This window comes from Staurois parvus, unplaced genomic scaffold, assembly GCF_062004578.1.
Source record: "Staurois parvus isolate SC_StPar_1 unplaced genomic scaffold, SC_StPar_1.0 ptg000772l, whole genome shotgun sequence".
Classification (NCBI taxonomy): Eukaryota; Metazoa; Chordata; class Amphibia; order Anura; family Ranidae; genus Staurois; species Staurois parvus.
In genome coordinates, this window is record NW_028318568.1 from 1,011,061 (window position 1) to 1,035,250 (window position 24,190).

At 40.6% G+C, this 24,190-nt stretch overlaps 1 protein-coding gene across 1 annotated transcript in view; it reads left to right on the forward strand.

The window, feature by feature from the left end:
* Positions 1-24,190, forward strand: part of ADCY2 (adenylate cyclase 2) — a 685,338-nt gene that overhangs the window by 537,392 nt on the left and 123,756 nt on the right. The window contains exon 20 of the mRNA XM_089654517.1: positions 8,111-8,269. Within this exon, the coding sequence (XP_089510643.1) occupies positions 8,111-8,269 (159 nt within the window). The remainder of the gene's footprint in view (positions 1-8,110; positions 8,270-24,190) is intronic.

Consider the following 24,190-nt stretch of genomic DNA (forward strand, 5'->3'; position numbering starts at 1 on the left):
CAGTGTAGGAATTACAACAGTTTGCATATGTGCCTCCCACTTGTTAAGGGACCAAAAGTAATGGGACAGAATAATAATCATAAATCAAACTTTCACTTTTTAATACTTGGTTGCAAATCCTTTGCAGTCAATTACAGCCTGAAGTTCGGAACGCATAGACATCACCAGACGCTGGGTTTCATCCCTGGTGATGCTCTGCCAGGCCTCTACTGCAACTGTCTTCAGTTCCTGCTTGTTCTTGGAGCATTTTCCATTCAGTTTTGTATTCAGCAAGTGAAATGCATGCTCAATCGGATTCAGGTCAGATGATTGACTTGGCCATTGCATAACATTCCACTTCTTTCCCTTAAAAAACTCTTTGGTTGCTTTTGCAGTATGCTTTGGGTCATTGTCCATCTGCACTGTGAAGCGTCCAATGAGTTGTGAAGCATTTGGCTGAATATAAGCAGATAATATTGCCCGAAACACTTCAGAATTTATCCTGCTGCTTTTGTCAGCAGTCACATCATCAATAAATACAAGAGAACCAGTTCCATTGGCAGCCATACATGCCCACGCCATGACACTACCACCACCATGCTTCACTGACGAGGTGGTATGCTTAGGATCATGAGCAGTTCCTTTCCTTCTCCATACTCTTCTCTTTCCATCACTCTGGTCCAAGTTGATCTTGATCTCATCTGTCCATAGGATGTTGTTCCAGAACTGTGAAGGCTTTTTTAGATGTCGTTTGGCAAACTCTAATCTGGCCTTCCTGTTTTTGAGGCTCACCAATGGTTTATATCTTGTGGTGAACCCTCTGTATTCACTCTGGTGAAGTCTTCTCTTGATTGTTGACTTTGACACACATACACCTACCTCCTGGAGAGTGTTCTTGATCTGGCCAACTGTTGTGAAGGGTGTTTTCTTCACCAAGGAAAGAATTCTTCGGTCATCCACCACAGTTGTTTTTCGTGGTCTTCCGGGTCTTTTGGTGTTGCTGAGCTCACCGGTGCGTTCCTTCTTTTTAAGAATGTTCCAAACAGTTGTTTTGGCCACGCCTAATGTTTTTGCTATCTCTCTGATGGATTTGTTTTATTTTTTCAGCCTAATGATGGCTTGCTTCACTGATAGTGACAGCTCTTTGGATCTCATCTTGAGAGTTGACAGCAACAGATTCCAAATGCAAATAGCACACTTGAAATGAACTCTGGACCTTTTATCTGCTCATTGTAATTGGGATAATGAGGGAATAACACACACCTGGCCATAGAACAGCTGAGAAGCCAATTGTCCCATTACTTTTGGTCCCTAAACAAGTGGGAGCCACAGATGCAAACTGTTGTAATTCCTACACCGTTCACCTGATTTGGATGAAAATACCCTCAAATTAAAGCTGACAGTCTGCAGTTAAAGTACATCTTGTTTGTTTCATTTCAAATCCATTGTGGTGGTGTATAGAGCCAAAAATGTTAGAATTGTGTCGATGTCCCAATATTTATGGACCTGACTGTATGTGAGGCCCAAGCTTAATGACTTCTCCCAGAGCTAATTGGAGCCAGGAGTGAGCCAACCTTGACTCCAGTCAGTGTGATGATATTGGATGTGTTGCTGACAGCTGTCCTGCCCTTAAAAAACACACACCTGTTTTGGGTTTACTGGTTTCAAAAAGCACTGTCTGATGTCAACCATGCCTCGCAGAAAAGAGCTCTCAGAAGACCTACGATCAAGAATTGTTGACTTGCATGAAGCTGGAAAGGGTTACAAAAGTATCTCCAAAAGCCTTGATGTTCATGTGTCAACGGTAAGACAGACTGTCTACAAATGGAGAAAGTTTAGCACTGTTGCTACTCTCCCTAGGCGTGGTCGTCCTGTAAAAATGACTGCTAGAGCACAGCGCAGAATGCTGCATGAGGTAAAGAAGAATTCCAGAGTGTCAGCTAAAGACCTACAGAAATCTCTGGCACATGCTAACATTTTTGTTGACACATCTACAATAAGGAAAACATTAAACAAGAATGGAGTACATGGGAGGACACCACGGAGGAAGCCATTGCTGTCCAAAAAGAATATTGCAGCACGTTTGAAGTTTGCAAAAGAGCACCTGGATGTTCCACAACACTACTGGCAAAATATACTGTGGACAGATGAAACCAAGATTGAGTTGTTTGGGAAGAACACACAACATTATGTGTGGAGAAAAAAAGGCACAGCACACCAACATCAAAACCTCATCCTCACTATAAAACATGGCAGAGGGAGCATCATGGTTTGAGGCTGCTTTGCTGCCTCAGGGCCTAGACGGATTGTTGTCATTGATGGGAAAATGAATTCCAGAGTTTATCAAGACATTTTGCAGGAAAACGTACGACCATCTGTCCGCCAACTGAAGGTCCGCAGAGGATGGGTGATGCAACAGGACAATGACCCAAAGCATACAAGTAATTCAACAAAACAATGGCTGCAACAGCACAGAATACGCCTTCTGGAGTGGCCCAGTCAGAGTCCTGACCTCAACCCGATTGAAATGCTGTGGCATGACCTTAAGAGAGCGATTCACACCAGACATCCCAAGAATATTGCTACACTGAAACAGTTTTGTGAAGAGGAGTGGTCCAAATTTACTCTACATCGTTGTGCAGGTCTGATCTGCAACTACAGGAAACGTTTGGTTGAGGTTATTGCTGCCAAAGGAGGGTCAACCAGTTAAGTCCAAAGGTTCACATACTTTTTCCTCCCTGCACTGTGAATGTTTACATGTTATGTGCAATTAAACCATGGCAACATCTAATGTTTGTGTAGTATTATGTTCAGCAGACTGTGTTCTTCTATTGTTGTGACTTAGATGACGTTCAGAGCACATTTTATGCCCAATTCATGCAAAACTCCATGTAATCCCAAGGGGTTCACATACTTTTTCTTGCAACTGTAAATAGATAAAATCAAAATCTGAAATGATAATGATGTAGAATAGAATAGCTATGATTAAACATAACCAAAATAGAAAAACAATGGTGGGCATCAGTGAATAAAATAAATCTAAAACTCCATGGATAATGTTAACTGTTGTCAATAAAACAATTGATACTGAACTCTACATTGAGTCCTCTTGGATATGAGGTATCAAGTTTGAATATCCATCTGGATTCTTGTTGTGATACTGCCCTCTTTTTATTCATGCCTCTCCAATGTGCTTTGGTGATATATATCCCTGCAAACTTAAGTGATGAGGGATCTCTGTTGTGACAGAGGTGGTAATGCTTGGATAAAGAATGATCCTTAAGTCCCTTTGTAATATTATTAACATGTTCTCTCAAGCGGTCTTTTAATTTTCTTGTTGTTCGGCCCACATACTGCTTGTTGCAGGGGCACTGGAGTAAATACACAACATATTTGCTATTACATGTAATGAAGCTGTCTATGGTAAATGTTCTGCCTGTTGATGTTGAACTGAAGGTCTCCAGTCTCCTTTTTCTGATATTATTACAACGACAGATTACACACTTATTACATGGGAAGAACCCTTTTAATTCTGCAAAGAAAGTAGTGTTGATAGGAGGGTTGATCACATTTGGGGCTATTTTATTGCTTAAAGGCATAGCTTTTCTAAACGTGATCTCCGGCCTATCAGGTAAAAAGCTTGATAGCAAAGGGTCTGCTTTCAATATCTTCCAATTGTCTTTAATAATTTTTTCAATCGCTTTATGTTGTATCGAGAAATTCGTAACAAAGGAACATAATTTAGATGGTCTTTGCTTGATCTCTTTGTTCAAAATATCATCTCTATCAATCATTGCAACTTCATTAATGGTGTTGTTGAGTGTACTCTCAACGTATCCTTTTTCTGAAAATCTGTTTTTAAGGATAGCAGCTTGGGATAAATAGGTGTCAATACTAGTGCAGTTTCTCCTGATCCTGAGAAATTTTTTTTACATTATATTTTACATCTAAGATCTCAGGTTTCGATCTACAAGGGAAAAATGTGTGTATACTAAGAGAGAGTGGTGGAGGTGAGAAATTAACAGTAAATGAAGTATAGAGGAAATTAGTGGTCAGGGTTGGTCTGATGATGGGTAATAGAGAGAATAATTTTGGAAAAGTTGACGATAATTGACAAGAAAGAATTGTAAAGAAAATGTTTAAAAGAAAATTATTAAAATATACTATAAGTGACTCCCATATACACAATTCAATATGCACAGTTGATCCACAGGAAGGCAAAAAAAAACAATAAAGCATGATCCAATTTGTCCCAGTTGGGGTAAAAAATCCTTCCAAATCCCCCAAGATGCAATCGGATATTCCCTGGATCAACTTTACCTATAAATATTAGTATCCAGTTATAGTATTAAAATATACTGTAAGTGACGTGAGAGCATTGTGAGCACTGAGGTGGCACGTTTGGATGTTACAGTATTGGGGTCTTGCTGATTTTTGGCATTTTCAGTGCATGCACTGTATAAACACTAATGCTTGACAGAAATATTAATTACAATTAATTATTATTAACGTGAGATAACACAGAGACTGAACATGTTTAATAAGGACTTTATTGGTATTTTAGTTATATTTATTTTATTTTTTACTAATGTTGACACAAATATACAGATTATTATATTACAATGACATGGTGTTAGTTATGTTAATTGTGGCAGCATAGTACCATTCACTATTTTAGGCTTGTTTGTATAGCTCCTTTCACTGCTGATGACCTGCCATCATTACCAGCTCCTGCCACAACTGCTGGTCTGCCACCATAACCAATTCCTGCCACCACGCCATGCCACGCCACGCCACCATAGCAAGCCACTTTAGAGCTCATTTTTTTAAATAAATGTTGGCTAGCATCATTCCTTTTCAGAATGTGGCCCAGTAAAAGTGCCTAAACACGGTTCACATAGTCCCTATCATATTATGGTGGCTTTTTGCACTGAAATAATAAACCTAAGGCTCATTCATTTTCAACTAAAGCTGACTGTTGTCTTTCCTGGTCAAAATGCAGCCTAGTACAAATGTTTAAATACTGTGTACGGACGACCTACAATAGTTTGATGTTCTCTTTTCTGTGAAATAACTACTCTCTAATGGTATTTTTTTATTAAGAGTTGACTGTTTTCTCTTCTGCTCAAAGTGCAACTTACTAAAGGTGCTCAAGTACTGTGTATGGAGTCTGTAAATAATTATCTGACGTTTTATGTGAACAAATACACTCTAATTGTGATTTTTGGATTACAAACTGACTAGCATCTCTCTAGTTCAAAATGTGACTTATCAAAAGTGCTTAAATATTGTCAGTGAATTATGTACAAATTCTGCATTTTTTCCCAAACTACACTTTATTGTGGATTTCTGAGATGTAAAGCTGCATATAGTGTGTTATTTTGAAACGCAGCTTACTCCAACTGTTGCAATATGTCTGTGCCATATTTCTTCCTTTCTAAGCAAAATATTTACACTTTCATGTAGATTTTTAGAATGTAAAGCTGCATGTTGTGTGTCATTTTCAAAATGCTGTCTACTCAAACTACTGCAGTGCTGTCTATATTTCTTCCTATTTTTCTGTAAAATGTATACACTTTAAAGTTATTGTAAACTTGTTTTTTTTATTAACAAAGCTGGCTTTGCACAAAGCAGCTCTGACCCTCTTCTTCTTGAGTCCTCCGCCGGCGCACCTTGCTCCTCCTGCCATTTTAGTGCCCCCACAGCAAACCGCTGGCTATCGGTGAACTCATGTGTGCTCAATCCCAAGCCACACTGTGTGCATCTATTGACACACAAACAGTGTGAATTGGCTCCACCCCCTTGCTCTCTCCTCATAGGCTGTGATTAACAGCAGCAGGCCTTTGAAGTCCTTTGAATTCTTTGATCAGTCCGAGAGAGAGAGAGAGAGAGAGAGAGAGAGAGAGAGAGAGAGAGAGCAGGGCTGCTGTTCTTGAGCACAGCACTGAATCAAGATTGGGCTCAAGTACATATAGAGTGGGGGCTGGGGGAAAACTGGTCACAGAAGGTTTTTTTACCTTAATACATAGAATGCTTTAAGGTTAAAAAAAAAAAAAAAAAAAAGCTTCTGCCTTTAGAACCACCTGATGTGGATTTTTTTGGGGGGAATAAGCTATATGTTGTGGATATTTTCAAAATGCTGAATTGTATTTTTCTTACATTGTAGCCAGATCAAGCCACTCTCACGCCACTGTGCTGCTGTGCACCTGTGGATATTGGCATTGAAATATGACACTCTAATTTTTATTTCAGGATAAAAATTGCCTCATCTCAGGAATGTTGGCTTGTGTTTTTTAAGTGTTTTGTGTTATTATTATTATTATACAGGATTTATATAGCTCCAACAGTTTACACAGTGCTGTACTGCATAAGGGCAGACAGTACAATTACAATACAAATTAATACAGGAGGTTCAGAGGGCCCTGCTCAATAGAGCTTACAATCTAAGAGGGATGGTCGAGAGATACAAAAGGTAATAACTGTGTGGGATGGGCTGATGTACAGTTGTTAGGTGGGGGGTGTAATACATGTACAGTTTTTAGGTGGGGGCTCGTCTAAAAGTGGACAGAGATGGGGATAGTCGGACACATTGGGGAAGGGAGTTCCAGAGGATGGGAGCGGCTCTGGAGAAGTCCTGGAGGCGAACATGGGAGGAGGTGACAAGGGAGCTAGAGGACTGGAGGTCTTGGGAGGAAGAAAGAAAATGATTTGGTTGGTATTTTAAAACCTGGTTAGTGATGTAACTAGGGGCTGAATTATGGATGGCTTTATAAGTTGTAAGTATCATTGGTTAGGAAGGGGCGTATCTTGGAGATGTTGCGGAGGATGAGGATGCAAGCTTTGGACAGTGATTGGATGTGGGGCCAAAAGGATAGTTCAGAGCCCAGGGTTACACCTAGCACACTGCTAGGAAGTTGAGCACTTTGGCTTTGATTATTTGAAGTAAATATTCTATAGCTTTCAGATCTGTTTTTGCTGCTACTTCCACCACCGAATTTAGGCCTATCACTGCTAAAAAAACAATCAGGTGTTCCAGCCAAAAAAGCCTTTTGTCAATTTAAGATTAATCAGATTGGAGTACTTCTGCTGTATGTAGGGTAGGTCAAGCTACATTTAAAATCGAAAAAAATGTATTACATTTGCAAGATTTGTGATGCCATAACATGGTCTCGCTGACTTAAAAAAAAAGCTGTTGCCTTTGAAATGCATTGTGCCACCCTCTACCATGCCCACTCACTTCTCCAGTCCACAATATGTGTCTTGGGATTTGCCAGCTGCCTTCCGTCTGCCCTAAGTGTGATCAGATGCTCTGATGTCTCACTGCAGACTGGCTATCTTTTAGTACACAGTGATTTGCAGAGCGTTAAGATCTAGATGACAAGACAGCCTGGAATGTTGTGGCTGATAGACTTGAGTTAATGCTTCATCATGTGAGTGCCCATTTGGCTCTCTTTTATTTGTTTGTTATACTACACTTGAATCTGCATCTTCTGCTTTTGTTTCATATGATATCTATGCAGCTGTGCAAAGTATGTTTTTGTACCATTAGTTAGGTGTGTTGTCATGTATCAATCTGCTTAGCCTTTGTGCATTGACATGAGGTATTGATGACTGTTGATGCTCAATTCTAATGCATTTAGGAGTAAGATTGGCTAAAGTTAACAGCCATTAATCAAGGCTTGTTAATACCTGTTGCTAATGCACAAAAACACATATTACATGCTTGTTTGTGCATTGCATCTGATTTCTATGGCCTTTCATAGTGCACTAAAGTGAAGAACAAAATGGACATATTTTTTCAAATGCATTGCACTGCAGCACAGAAAGGGGAACAGGAACGATTTTTATTATGGGGAACAATAACACATGCAATTTAGCGCACTGTAGCAATTACATTAAAATGCAGCAGTTTAAATGGGCACTAAATAATTCAGGCCATCTGCTATCATTCGATTCATGGGCTACATGTTGGCAGATTGAGTGGGTGATATTATTTGAATATAAGTCCACTTAAATTTGAGACAATATATAATTGATGCTCTTTTTTTCAAACTTTGCAATTTTTCTTACTTTATGGTTCTTGCAGGATAAACTACCTGTCTCTTCTTTACTTCTGTCCTTGTTACAATAGAATGAATATTACTGTAGGCTAGACTTCTTGTGGAAGAATAAATTCAAAAAAGAGTGCGAAGAAACTGAAACCATGGAAAGCTTGAATCGGGTACTTCTGGAGAATGTGCTCCCTGCTCACGTGGCTGAACACTTCCTAGCACGAAATCTGAAAAATGAGGTTAGAAAAAAACTGAATATTGCAGTTGTAAAGTATGAGAATCAAACGTTTTTTCTTTTCATTGTTATCAAATTAAAATAATGTAAAGAATGTTAATAATGTGTTAATGATTTAATGAAACAAAAAGGATATGAGTAGTGTTAGCGAGTCTGCCTTGGTATTGATTGACATGCCATTCATCAAATTCATTGTTTTGGAAATTTTGTAAATTATGAACTTTAAGCACTGCAGCTCCGAAAGATTTTACCCTCTCAATGACCAGGCCATTTTTTGCTATACAGCAGTTTAACTGGTAATTGCATGGTCATGCAATGCTGTATCCAAACAAAATTTATATAATTTTTTTCACATAAATAGAGCTTTCTTTTGGTGGTATTTGATCACTGCTGGGTTTTTATTTTTTGCAATACAAAGGAATACATTTAGAAAAAAAACTATTTTTTACTTTCTGCTATAAAACATATCCCATAAATACATTTTAAAATTCTAATTTCTTCATATTTTTTGGCCAAAATAAAATGTCTTTGATAAAAAAAATTCCAAGTGTATATTGTTTGGTTTGCATGAAAGGGATAGCACCTACAAACTATGGGATAAATACTGGACTTTCTTTTTTATATACTACTAATGGCAGTCATCAGCTGATGATGTCTGTGAGAATACTCTCAGTAGGGAAAGCAGCTTACGGGTTTTAGATGTCTGTTTTGTATGCATAACAGATTTGTATTTGCTGCTACATTTAGATTTTTTAGGTAATTTTAGCAGTGACATTGTGGTAATAGGCCTGAACTTGTTTTTTTCACAGTAACACATTGTACTGTCTTAAAAGTTTAATAAAATGACAAAACAATTCAAACGAATACTTAAAAACTGCAATCTTACATTTCCTGAACTCCCAAGCATCCACTTATCTAGGGGCGTATCTACTGCGAGGCAAACAAGGCATTTTCCTTGGGCGGCATTTTTCAGGGGGGCGGTGCCACCCCCTCCCTGGAAGAAGGGACCCCCAGGAGTGAGCGGTCTTCAGAGCAGGGCAGTTCAGCAGCTCCCAAGTTGATTTTCCTACAGCTCCACTGGCTCCCCTGGGCTGGACAACTGTCACAGCCAAGCTCCATCTCCCCTGAGGATGGCCGGCTCTGCTGCAGTACTCGCACAGACTGTCATTCTTTGCCCTTGATCCGTCTCTCTTTTTACACTCTCTACCTCCTTTCTGTGATCTGCTTGTTGTGGCAGCTCCGCTTCCCACTGCATAATTCACCCCCAGCCCCTCCCTCATCCGTGCAAGTAAGGAGAAATGTAGAGCGATGTCAGAGACTAAAGCTGTGCGGAGCTTCACAGACACACACTTGGGGGGGATGGTGCAAGATGCCTGTGAATGGGCATGGGGGTATATACAAAGTGAGTATAGGCACTGGGAGAGGGGGTGTACAAGGTGCATGTGAGTGTGGGCACTTAAGGGCTAGGGATTTAATAGGTGTATTTGACTATGGGGACACTGGGCAGGTCAATGTACAAGGTGCTTATGAGTGTGGTCACGGGGGGGCAAAATATACAAGGTGTATGTGAATGTGGGCATAGTTGTACAAGTTAAATGTGAGTATGGGCACTAGGGGCATGTACAAGGTGTACATGAGTGCAGACTCTGGGTGTGTGGGGGGGTAGAGGATGTGCTTTGGCATCTATGACAAAAGTAAAAAACATTTAGGTACCACCTGCACGAGGAAACATATGACTCTGAAGTAAAGAGCTTGTTGGGAGCAGCTTCTCAATAAGACAAGTTGGCAGCAAAAGGCATGCAGTCCTCCTCTGTTCCTCCTCCTCTGGTGTGCATAATAGCCATTTTTTAGCCTGCTAATGCACCCTTTCCACCTCTTTCACCCCCAGACATGAATATATGCACTTTTTAATGGACTGCTACTGTGGGCTATTCCTCCTCTAGGGTGCATGACAGACATATTTTTGGCCTGCAAATGCACCCATTTTACTCCTAAAGCAGATTGTTACTTATTCTCATGTAGGGAGCATATCGAGCCATATTTTTGGCCTACTAATGTGTTGTTTTGTTGGGTGGCTTGTGCTACCCCACAGTGGCAGGTACCAAGCTGCCATTTTTTTGACCAGAAGATCTAATTATTGTTATATTGCACAGCAGTCCATTCCTTCCCTACACCAACACGTGGAATGCCATAGAGAAGCTTGAAGCAATAGAGGAATATGAAAGGAGTGTTGAAGTAGTGGCAGTGAGGAGCAGGAATCTTGGGGATCTCCTGAGGAGAGTTGGGCATTGATTAGCCATTTGTTGCTGACACAGGCAAAGTTTCCTTTTGTGTTGCATTAACCACATGCTACTTTGTGTTAGGTGTAAGTTGCATCCCTTCCCCCCCATTTGCCATATCTGCCATTAAGGGTGACCTTGGGCATATTGGGATCTTAGAGCCCATGTGAGCAATGTGACGGACGCAAGATCGCTGCCACCAATATGTAACGATCCCACGATCGCTGTCACCAATATGTGACGGCCGCGGCATCAAACCCCAGCCCTTTTCACCAAACTCGTGACCGAAGGACTAGCCAATCTAAAACCGCGCTGTCACGTGCGTAACAATGCCACACCCAGCTGCACCCTGCACAATGATTTTACAGCTAATTGGACCACAATCGATGTACCGGCAGCCTGAATGCGATTGTTACTGGGTCAGGTTAATTACGCAATTAACCCTTCACACTACCACCACCTCCTTTTGTACAGAGAAAGAGGAAACTCGGCGATATCAGCTATAACACTATAATGATTGAGATAATTGTCTGTATAAAACGGTCACCGCAGGCCGGTTATACAGAGGGTTAAACAAACACAGTAGCGTTCTCTTTAGAGGCAGGAATTCATAAATTGCAATTAAGAGCTATAGAAACAGTGCAACACTTTCAGAAGGAAAGATTTATTACTAAAAGGTCAAACGGGTGCAATAAAAATATTTACAGAAAAGATTTAACTAAGATATATATATAAATATACAGAGACCAGCAGCACAGCAAAGAGATATCAGAGAGTGGAGAAAGGGTTAAGGTACTTGCCAAAGTCCTGGGTTAGCAGATCCAAGTTTCAGAGCGCACAGGTCTCCCCAGGTGGTACTGATGTTAAAAAGGGAGACGTCTTCAACTTCCCTCTCTTAGGCCTGACAGCCCAATTTGTAGTTCCCCAGCAGGGAGTGTCTCTGAAGTCAAGGACCAATACCCCGTTTAGGGCGTGGAGGTCTGGGCGGATACCTCAACTAGAGCCAAAATCTCTCCTAACATATTTTGGCCCATAACTTTCCATTTGCACAAGTGACATTTCACCCGCAGGTAGATTATTATGCAGACACGTCTGAGGATTGATTAGATATGAATTATAAAATTATACACTGAATGGTTCACGAGATCTACTTTTCTGCTTTCCTATGTATTCGAGACAATGCAAGTGACCTACCAAACTGTTCGTCTTCTCGTGGCCAATCTGATGATATGTCCAGTTTTTATGTAAGTCTCTCATATTCCAAGATATGAGACATAGGGGAAAAATGAATTTTAACACAGGTTATCTGGTCGTGTTTCCTGGGATAGTTCTTTGAACTCCTGGGAAAGCTTGCCTTATCTTATACGAGGTGTTACATTGCACAGGTTCTTTGGACAGCTAGGCCCCAGCTCCCTTGGGGACTTTATAGCTCCTAGCCCCCTGCTGGCCTTCTGTGACACTCCTAACACACTCACACACGCTGCCATATGTCACTGTGCCTCTTAGAGAGGGAGGGGGGAAAGTATGAGGGGAGAAAATGGAGATTCTCAACAAAATGGAGGCCTGGGTCAGTCTCTAGGTATACGCTGTTACACCTCCCCCCTCAGGTGGTTGCATTGGAGGCGACTGCAATTTCCCTCCTGACACAACCTACTTCTGCCGGCTTGACATGTCTTGATAACTCATCAGCATTGCCATGGATGCTGCCCTTCTTATGCTGTATGGTGAAATCGTATTGCTGAAGAATTAGGCTCCACTGAAGTAGTTTGCCATTCTCCCCAGCAACACGATTTAGCCAGCTCAGAGGATTGTGATCAGTGATCACGGTAAAGTGCCTCCCATAAAGGTACATTTGTAACTTCTGGAGCGCCCACACGATTGCTAGACACTCCTTTTCAATCGTGGCGTATACTACCTCCCTGGGAAGCAGCTTCCAGCTCAGGCAGAGGATGGGATGTTCCTCTCCTGCACCATCCACCTGGCTCAGGACTGCACCCAATCTATATGCAGTGGCATCCATCTGCACTAGGAAACGGCGGATGAAGTCTGGAGCCTGTAGCACAGGGGCGCTGGCCAGTGCCTCCTTCAAGGCCTGAAAGGCCTTCTCACAATCGGGTGTCCACGACACCACCTTGGGTAGTTTCTTCTTGGTCAGGTCAGTCAAGGGTTTCACCAAGCTACTGTAGTTACATACAAACTTCTGATAGTAACCAGCTGTCCCCAGGAATGACATGACCTGTTTCTTGGTTTGTGGGGTAGGCTAGGCCAGGATGGCCTCCACCTTCCCTGTTTCGGGCCTCAGGGTGCCTCCTCCTACCTGGTGTCCCAAGTACTGGACATCTGTCATGCCTATCTGACACTTGCTGGGTTTGACAGTCAGATTGGCGGCTGTCAGTTTGTCCAGAACCTGTGACAGATGCACCAGATGTTCTTCCCAGGTGGGGCTGAACTCGGCGATGTCGATTATACAGAGGGTTAAACAAACACAGTAGCGTTCTCTTTAGAGGCAGGAATTCATAAATTGCAATTAAGAGCTATAGAAACAGTTCAACACTTTCAGAAGGAAAGATTTATTACTAAAAGGTCAAACGGGTGCAATAAAAATATTTACAGAAAAAGATGTAACTAAGATATATATATATATAAATATACAGAGACCGACAGCACAGCAAAGAGATATCAGAGAGAGGTGAAAGGGTTAAGGTACTTGCCAAAGTCCTGGGTTAGCAGATCCAAGTTTCAGAGCGAAAGGGCATGGGTCTCCCCAGGTGGTACTGATGTTAAAAAGGGAGACGTCTTCAACTTCCCTCTCTTAGGCCTGACAGCCCAATTTGTAGTTCCCCCTGCTGGGCCCTGGCCTCCTGTGACACTCCTAACACACACACACACTCACACACGCTGCCATATGTCACTGTGCCTCTCAGAGAGGGAGGGGGGAAAGTATGAGGGGAGAAAATGGAGATTCTCAACAAAATGGAGGCCTGCGTCAGTCTCTGGGTATACGCTGTTACAAGCAAGCCTGCCAGGAAGCTGTCACTGTACTGGCCAATAACAAGCATCAGAGGCATCCTCCACCCTGAAGCAGCATGTATACATGCCCCTTGTGTGTTGGGGGGGGGTGGAATGCCCAGGCCACAGTTGATTTACCCATTACACATGATAGCTTCCTGATGGGGTTGCTCATAAGGGTTTGGACTAAGATCTGAAGAGTTCATCCTTTTATTAAGGTCTTGGGGCCCACTGACAATGGGAATGAGATGTTGAGACTTTTGAGGATGACCAGTGGGAGGCTGCCTTGCATTCCGTACGTCTTAGTTTGTTGACTGTTTCCCACTGCATTTCTCAACTATATATTTTACTTAGGGTTCATTATACTCCTGCAAAATTGTACAAGATGGGGCTACGTCAGGACCCCCTGTGTGGCAGATACAAGCGGGACCACAGGGATTTGATACATATGTTGTGGAGATGTCAAAAACTTCATAGGTATTGGGAGGAGGTGGTAACTACCCTTAATTTGGTGTTTCAAACTAACTTAATTCTAGATCCTAAGCAGTGCCTTTTGGGTGTTTTAGATTCAGTAACGCAGGATACATTTATATTAGAGGCCCTTTCCAAGGCTTTGTTCCAGACGTGCAAGGCACTTCTAGTGCTCTGGACCTCTGACACTCCCCCACTGTTGCCTACTGGAAGCAAAATATGGGAATTCTACAATATGATCGTTTCATTTACCAGCATAGAGGTTGTTCGGGTAAATTTGAGAAACTTTGGGATGCTTGGTTGGCCACTCCAGGTTTAGCCCGTTTTGATTTAATCATGCATAGGCTGTTGTAGTTGCTATTGATTGCAATTTGATTATCACTTTCTCAAAGCCATTTTCTGTCTCTCCTGAACTCCCTGGTGGGGGGGGCGGGGTGCTCTCTGTTTTCTGTGGGTCCACTGTTGTGGGAATACTCTTATTCTTCTGTATATGCAATATTGCCATTTCGTCTGATTGTAATATGTTCTCTTTGTAATGTTGCATAAACTCCTGGATTTCCTGTCTAATTGATTGCGCTGGAAGGTTTTCTTTATTGTGTTGTTTGGTTTGTTAATGTTTGAGTCTTTGATACCATTCTGTATATGCTTTGTCATTCTGAGATTTGTATGACTTCACCATTAATAAACCTCATTTCTGATTAAAAAAAATTAAGGTCTGAAATGCCCAAAGTGAGAGGCAGAGTTTTTTTTTATAACTGTATTTATCATGTAGAATTTTTTTTTGGCTTTAATTTATCTTTTGTAAATTGTGTATATTTTTTCATTATTGTTCCTTGCATGATCAGGCTGCCAGCTTAGACTCTTGCTTTGCAAACTGGATGGCTACTTTGAGTCCTACCCTGTAGGTGAGTGTAGAGATAGGAATGTCTATAATGCTAAAAAAAAGTGTCCAGTTCTGAACACAGACAGAACCAGATTAGAGCTCCTTATTCATGGAGTGAAAACCAGCAGTCTCTAAAACTAGAAAGAGCAGAAACATGAACTGTAATAGCAGAAACATTGGGTCCAGACTACCCCATGTTCTCACCAACAATTTTTAATTATATTCTTTGAACAATATTTCGAGGTTAGCATTTTTATCATTTAAAATTGCTATCTTTATATTTTTGGGTTATTTGTCATAATATCATCCCTGATGACGTAAACATGGTGGATAGGGAAAGTAAAGCTGTAAATGAAACGCTTACAAGAAATTATATTGATTACCTATTGGATGTAGACTCTGGGCCACTGAATGTAGGTGACTGTAAATGGCCTGGGTACTAGCCCTGCTGCATGTCATGAACAGAGGAAGTTCAATGCATCAAGGGTGCAAACTATTTTACCCATCACATTCACTGAGCACTGGGTATCCATGCTGGACCACTGACTGTACTATGCCCTACATGAACTTTAGGTAGTAGCTTTGTGAATGTAAAATTTATGAAAGAGTATTACATTTTAACGGGATGTGCATTTGTTTTTTTATATACAGCCCTAAGTAAGCTGCAGTTGAAGAGGGAGACAACAGGTGTTATCAAAATTAGAGTATCTTTTCATAGAAAAAAAATCAAAAATTGTTCAGTCTATGCATACTATGTAAGGTGCTTTAGAAGGCCATAGTTTTGACAGGGAGACAACTGGCAGGTTTAGAATCAAGAAATCAAAATTAGAGTGTTTTATTTTACAATGAAAAGACTAAAATATTGTACTAACTCTAAGCATCTTTACTAGGTTACGTTCTAACAGGACCCATATCACCCAGCTTTTTCAGAAAAAAAAATTAGAATGTATCCATTTCATTGAAACCCCCCTCCCTCAAAATATTGAGAACAGGTGCATAGTCTTTAGCACATTTAGCACCTATATACAAAGTATTTAAACACTTGTTCTAGGTCCCATTTTGAATAGAACTCCTACCAGACAAAATCAACAATCATATAAAGAGTGGAATTAGTTTGTGCAAAAAGCCCCCCAAAAACTGTATGTGCACTTTAGACACCTAGCTAGGCCATTTTGTCAACAGAACCCACACCAGTCATTTTTAAAGCAAGAAATTAACATAAGAGTGTATTTATTTCACTGTAAAAAGCACCCAAATATTGCACAGTATTTAAAAACTTTTAATAGGCCACCTTGTCAACAGGACCCTCACCAGCAATTTTATAGTCAAGAAATCAATATTAGAGTATATTTTTTTACTGCAACAAGCCCCCAAAATATCAAAAGAGTATGTCCACAGCATTTAACCACTTTCACTAGGCTGCTTTTTGAACAGGATCAGACACCAGGAAGCTTTTAATAAAATATATCAACATAGAATGTATTTATTTCACGGATGGAAAAAAAGGGCAAAATATTGTTGTGACCCCAAGGATAGAATTTAATCACTTTTACTAGGTTGTAAGTAAACACACCAGGAACCTTTTAAGTGTATTATTTCACAGAAACAAGCCACACATTTTACAGACTCACTGTAAGTGCACACTGTAAACGACTTTTGTAGACCACATTTCCAAAGGGCGAGACCAGGCAGGTTTTATTGTGAGATAGATTATAGAGTGTATTGTGCAAGGTATGGCTAGAATGGACACGCAGTAGTCTAGGGGGTCTGCTCCTCACTGTGAAGAGTGAATAGAATGGTATAGGCATATTTTTTAATTTGCATATGCAGAATATCAACTCCTACCTGCTGTGTGTGAATAACCTCTGCCTCAACTTGTCATGTGTATAAAAGACACCTGTCCACAGAATCTTTCTTCCATTCAAACCTCATGGGCAAGACCAAAGAGCTGTCAAAAGACGTAAGGGACAAGATTGTAGACCTGCAGAAGGCTGGAATGGGCTATAAGACCATCAGCAAGAAGCTTGGTGAGAAGGAGACAACTGTTGGAGCGATTATTCGCAAATGGAAGAAATACAAAATAACCATCAATCGTCCATGGTCTGGAGCTCCATGCAAGATCAGCCAAGAAATACACGGGAGGAGCTTGTGAATGATCTCAAGGCAGTTGGAACCACAGTCACCAAACAAACCATTGGTGGAACAATACCTCACCATGGATTGAAATCCTGCAGCGCCTGCAAGGTCCCCCTCCTCAAGAAGACACATGCACAGGCCCGTCTGAATTTTCCCAATAAACATCCAAATGATTCAGAAAAGGATTGGGAGAAAGTTCTGTGGTCAGATGAGACCAAATTTGAGCTCTTTGACATTTATTTCGACGCGCTGTGTTTGGAGGAAGAAAATGCTGACAAAGAACACCATCCCTACTAGCAAGCAAATGGTGGAAATAATATGCTTTGTGGCTGTTTCTCTGCTAAAGGTACAGGCCAACTTTGCCGCATTGAAGGGCCAATTGACGGGGCCATGTATTGCAAAATCTTGAATGAGAACCTTCTTCCCTCAGTCAGAACACGGAAGATGGGTCATGGATGGTTATTCCAGCATGACAATGACCCAAAACATACCACCAAGGCAACAAAGGAATGGCTCAAGATGAATTACATTAGGTTCATGGAGTGGCCTAGCAAGTCTCCCAGATCCTATAGAGAATGTATGGAGGGAGCTGAAATTTTGAGGTGCCAAGCATCAGCCAAGAAACCTTAAGGATTTAGAGAAGGTCTGTTAAGAAGAGTCGACCAAAAACCCTCTAGAGATATGTGCAAACCTGGTAACCAACTACAAGAAACATCTTACCTCAATGCTTGCCAACAAGGGTTTCTCCACAAAGTATTAAGTCATGTTATGCTTAGGGATCAAATACTTATTTTACTCACTATAACAACTCAGTTTATAACATTTATATCACGTGTTTTTTTCTGGATTTTTGGTTGATGTTCAGTCTCTATCATTTAAAATACACATGTAATAAAAACGATAGATCCTTCATTTCTTTGTAAGTGGGCAAATGTACAAAATCTGCAGGGAATCAAATAATAAAAGAGAGAGAAGCAGCACCATCTGTGTGCAGCAATATAAGCAAATAATTTGTTTATATAAATTTATATATATAAATAATTAGCTTACATTGCTGCACTTAGATGACGCTGCTTCTCTCTCTTTTATGGTTCACATGGAGTCTCTTCTAGCTCTTTTTGAATTTGCTGCCACTGAGTCAAGCATTGTTGGAATATCCCTTTGGACTTTAAGGACTTTACTTGTGTGATTAACATACTAGCCATCACAGTATACATCTGTTATTTTTCTTCTTAGTGCGCCAAATATTTATCTTGTTCTTGCACAAGGAATCAAATATTTATGTTCCCTACTGTATGCAGCACCTTATCAAAAGGCCAACTTCCCTGATCCCCCCCCCCCCCCCCAAAAAAAAGAGAAAACCTCCATATGCCCTATACCTATAATTGATTCAGATGAAGGCAAAAAAAAAAACAATAAAGCATGATCCAATTCTCTCTAGTGGGGAAAAAAAATTCCTTTCTGATCTGTAGGAGTCAATCAGATATTCCCTGGATCAACTGCCCCTGGTGTTATTACCTATAAATGTTAGTATCCAGTTATATTTTGTGCATTCAGGAATGCAAGCTCTGTTTTAAAACAATCTATGAGCTGGCCAAAACTAGGTTTTGAGGGTAAAATATTAGAAGTATCTTGCGAGCCAGAAAGCAGAAAAAAACTCCTTATTATACACTTTAAAGTTGGATCGCAAACCTCTAGCACATAACTACCAATGTGACAAAATGTGAATAAAGTCATATAGTGTTGCGCTCCCAAACCACCAATTAATATACTTAAATCACTCAATCTCTATCCTGACAATCATATACAAAAGAGTATATAAATGATAAAAATATGTAAAAAATCATCATCAAAGAATATTTTCATCAAAAAATATTGAATTAAATTAATAAAAACCTCAATAATTAAAAATAATATCTGTGATTAAACATAAATTATAAATAATAATAATCTTATACTTATATCAATTCAAATAATTCATGTGCATAATTGAATAAAAACAACAGTGAAAAAATAATGAAAAAAATGTCCCATGTAATATAAGTGACTTTGTGCTGAAAGACCTTCAATCTATTTTGCTTATAAATCCGTGACTGCTTGTGAATCCTCCCAAAAGTGCAGATGTACGCTCACCTCCTTATAAGCCTGCAATTAGGCTATATATGCTTTCGGTTCTCCTCCTTTGGAACCTACTTGATTGGAACTCTTGCTTTGAGATAATAGATATCCGTAATTGACGATATGTGCTATGGGATAAATCCCTTCTCCAGAGGATACAACTCCTCTATGATAGCTCCGACAGTCAGCGGAGGATTCGGTTCACATTCGTGTTACCATTGTCTGAATACAACATATGTGAGTGCTATATTCTGAGCCAATAAAGCCGATCTTTATAAAAGATAAAACACCATGTCGAGATCTTTTTTCTATGTGGAGAGTCGCATGGAGATGAGAATATAGAGGAGTTGTATCCTCTGGAGAAGGGATTTATCCCATAGCACATATCGTCAATTACGGATATCTATTATCTCAAAGCAAGAGTTCCAATCAAGTAGGTTCCAAAGGAGGAGAACCGAAAGCATGTATAGCCTAATTGCAGGCTTATAAGGAGGTGAGCGTACATCTGCACTTTTGGGAGACCTCCAAAGACCTCCAACTCATGTTGACAAATGCAGAGCCCTCCGAAACACTTTTGTTATCCTACAAATCATCTATCTGTATTACATGTCAAGACCCAGGGTACATATTGGTCATGAGATTGTATCAGACTTCTGTGAGACTTCATGCAATGTACCCATCTACCCCAGCAATGTGTTGGAGATTTGGAGACTCAGGTGATGATCTCCTCCTTATCTTTTGGTCAAGTCCAGTTATCCAAGCCTTCTGGACATGGGTGCGAAATATACTCAGAAATGTACACACCGAATCAGAATCATCTGCCTACTTCCTTTTACACCACAATGACATTCCTTTGAAGCCCTACAAGAAATCTGTAATACCTCATTTACTTAAGGCTGCCCCTGTTATGCATACCTGCACTTTGAAAGTCTGCCAGTCCCCCTTCAATTCAGCAATGGATCCACCATATTAATGATATTTATCACATGGAGGAAGTAACAAGTTGTTACAGGGCAGGGAGTTCAGACAAATTCTAGCAAGGGGACTTTGACCCCACTCTCCTTAGTTCCCCCCCCCCCCTTTTTTTCTACCTTCTTTTTCTACCTTCTTTCTCTTGGGCTGGTCTGTTGAGCTGCCCTTCTGCCAAGTGTGCTGTCCTTTGGCTTTTCTACATTTTCATGTTTTTCTTCCTTTACTTTGGCTAAATCTTAGTGTGTTTTTATGTCTATGTCTGCCTCCTATTAATAGAAATCTTGGACTCATAGACTGAAATTGTAATGTGAAATGTGTCATTCCTGCATGGCATAATCATAAGGCTAGGTTTCACAGAACACCTGAAAGAATAAGACTCAAACACCTACTATTCTGAGACCTGTTTATGATGGTGTTATTGGACAGGTGTGAGAGAATTTTCCACATTTTACATGTTTTCTTTTCTATGTGCATTTCCTATTTTTCCCTGGTCGGATTCCTTATGTGCACGCCTTCTTTTTTGAGGACTTTAGATGTTATATCAATGTATCCATGCTATGTCTATTTGTAACGCTAATTGTATTTTCAAGAATAATTATTTGTCAATATATGGCTCATGGGCGCTAATCTTCTTTTCCTGTGGGATATTTTTTATTTTATTGTATTGAAAACCTTTAAATAAAGAATGCAAAATAAAGGGTAAGGGCATGGATTGGGGAAAACAAGTCTAAAACTCATGTTGTTATAGAAGGACTTGCACTTTTTGCAGTGCAGTAACCCAGCAAGAGACTTTGGTGGTTATTTACTAAAACTCGAGAGTGCAAAATCTGGTGCAGCTCTGCATAGAAATCAATCAGCTTCCAGGTTTTATTGCCAAAGCTTAACTGAACAAGATGAAGTTAGAAGCTGATTGGCTACCATGCACTACCGCACCAGATTCTAAGTGCTCCAGTTTTAGTAAATCCCTACCTTTGTATTTTTTTGTAAAAGCTTCCTGCAGAAATTTTGGAGAGTACCCTAGATAGACAAACTAGTTTGTAAAGTTTTGGGGATAGTTATGTTACTTTTTCAGGCTTTATGGACTTCTGGGAAATGTTAAACTCAAACTTTTTTTTTCAATAATGGTTCCAGATAAAAAAATATATATACATTGCCCTTTAAAGTTGCCCTTCATTATGTTGACAATCATCATCTTGAAAAACAAATAGATCAAGCTCTTAAAACTTCATATTCATTAGTAGATCATATGGGTCACAGCAGTCTGGAGCTGTTTACACCTACTAGCTGAGAGAAGGGAGGAGGGGAGAAGCTTGTTTCTGTGCTTTTTAAGAACGGTTAAAAAAAACACATACAAGGTTGCCTCCATAGGACCATTTGCCAAGAAATGGTGACACCCAGGATATCATGGCCACTACCCTGGGGTTCACCTGGATCTCAAGGAAACTAATAGTAATCCACAAAAGCACTGCAAATGTTCAACACATTTTGTCATGAATGCAAGTCACAAAATTAAACATTCAGATTTGAGTGATTAGCAACATCTTCAAGTGATGAAGGGTTCACAAAGTTGTGTATTACACAGCAGGCCAGGACAATTTTGATGACAATTTCTACATCAGGTTGCATTGTACAGAGTAAAACCCTCCACTAGACATGTGCATTTCATTTCAATTTGTTTTTCATTTTCACTTGAGGTGATTGTAGCCGTATTAGTGCATTTGCGACAGAAACAATTGAGTACTGTCCGTGATATTTTTTTTATTTGCACTAACATGCAATTTTGAGGACAAGCTTTCGGCTTTCGGGGTATGTCCCCTTCTTCAAAGTCCAAGCAGTACTGTTACAAATCACAAAGTTTAAGCAGAATGTTAGAAGGGATGAAAAAAAAAAGCCAGGAAATCCAGGCAGACCCATCATAACAGGTATGAATACACTCACCGAACAAATCTCAGGCTTTGTAGATAAAATTTTAAAACCCTTAGTCATGAATACTGCTATTTTTCCTGCAAGACACAACTGACTTTCTGAACAAGATCAACAACATACAGCAATTACCATCTAACACACTTCTAGTGACTATGGATGTAGTATCCCTGTATAGTAATATCCCTCACAAGGATGGATTAGCTGCATGTCACTGATCCTTATCATCCTCACCAAACCACAAATACACTGCTGAGGATGTTACACAGCTCATTGAATTCATACTTACACACAACTACTTTGCTTTTAATAAAGACATCTATCTTCAATGTATGGGTACTGCAATGGGAAGTAAAATGGCACCCCAATATGCCAATTTATTTATGGCTGACCTGGAGGAAAGATTCCTGAACAGCATGGAACAAAAACCATACAGATACTATCGCTATATTGATGATATTTTCATCATATGGACAGAAGGTGAAGAAAACCTAAAATAATTTTACTCATTGATGAACACTTTTCATCTATCAATCTAACTAAAAATGGAATACTCAAACACACACGCCAACTTCCTAGACACCACAGTATACATCAGGGATGATACGCTTCACACCTCAATATACAGGAAACCCACTGACAGATGCAACTACCTCCACAGTTCTAGCTTCTACCCCCAACACACAAAACGTGCCATCATACACAGTCAGGCCATCAGATACCACCGAATATGTTCTGACCCAAGAGACAGAGATAAACATCTCGGGACACTAGCAGACTCCTTCCATAAGAAAGGTTACAAGGACAAAACTGTCAACACCAGCATAAACACAGCCTTGAGAACCCGAAGGGAAAATCTACTAAAGTACAAGGAGAAAAAAACAAACAACCGTGTACCTCTAGTAACCACATACAGCCCAGCACTAGAAGGAATAAGAAAAATAATCAAAGATTTACAACCCATGATAACAGAGGATGGAACTCTGAAAGAAATATTCCAGCAACCCCCAATACTGGCTTTCAGACAACCCCCCAACCTCAGAAATAAACTAGTAGGAAACTTCCTTCTGATTGTGATGTCACAAATAATGGAAGCAAACCCTGCAATAAAATACGCTGCAAACTGTACAAACAAATCAATCCATCAAAAAGTGTCAGAAACTCAAAAGGGATCTTTAATATCTCCGGATCATACAGCTGCACCTCCAGTAATGTTGTGTACCTTATCCAGTGCAGAAAATGCAACAAAGGATCTTATGTTGGCGAAACAGGACAGAAGTTGCAAACAAGGATGAATTTGCACAGACATACCATCAAGGAACATAAAGAAGGTGACCTCTGCACACCTGTAGGACACCATTTCACACAACCAGGCCACACAATGGGAGACCTCAATGTTTTAGTTCTGAAAGGAAAATTAAAATCCATTCAGGAAAGAAAAACTTTTGAACTAAGAATGATAATTCTATTTGACACAAGAGATAACGGCCTTAATTTGGACATGGGATTCCTCACTCATTATCCAACAGTTTTATGACTATTAGCTAGCTTGACCCCCTCTGTGTGAGTGTAGTATCCCCCCCTCCCCCCTCCTTTTGCTGTTGTCAGGGCAGGAACGCTGGAATGGGCAGGCAGGCCTATGGTACGGTCACGCTGCGACTGACGACAGCCACTACCCACAGACCAGAGTCCCTCAGGGCGCGGAGTCTAAGCCCCAGGCTACCCTTCACCAGGGCCCCTGATGGTGGGGATGGACTTGACGCAGCCTGAGACCAGGTCGCGGCCCCCGAGTGACCCCAGCTGCGATAACGACTGCCGCCAATGGCGTACAGCTGGTGGGAGCTAGATGGGAACACGAGTAGAGTAGTCAGACAAGCCAGGTCAATAACAACGGAGCAGACAGTACTAGACGGTAGGCAAAGAATACTCAGGTCACGGGCCGGGTTCAGCAACGGGAGGTCAGATAAAGGGTTAACGCAGAGAGTAGTCTTGTCCAAGCCGAGTCGGTTACCAGGAGAGCAATGGGAACAACACAAGAGCTTGCAACAGGGCAACATACAGGACACAAGTGCAGAGCACACTTGCAGACAGCAGGTTTAAATGTGCTCAACCACACCCTTCTGAGGAGGAGCCG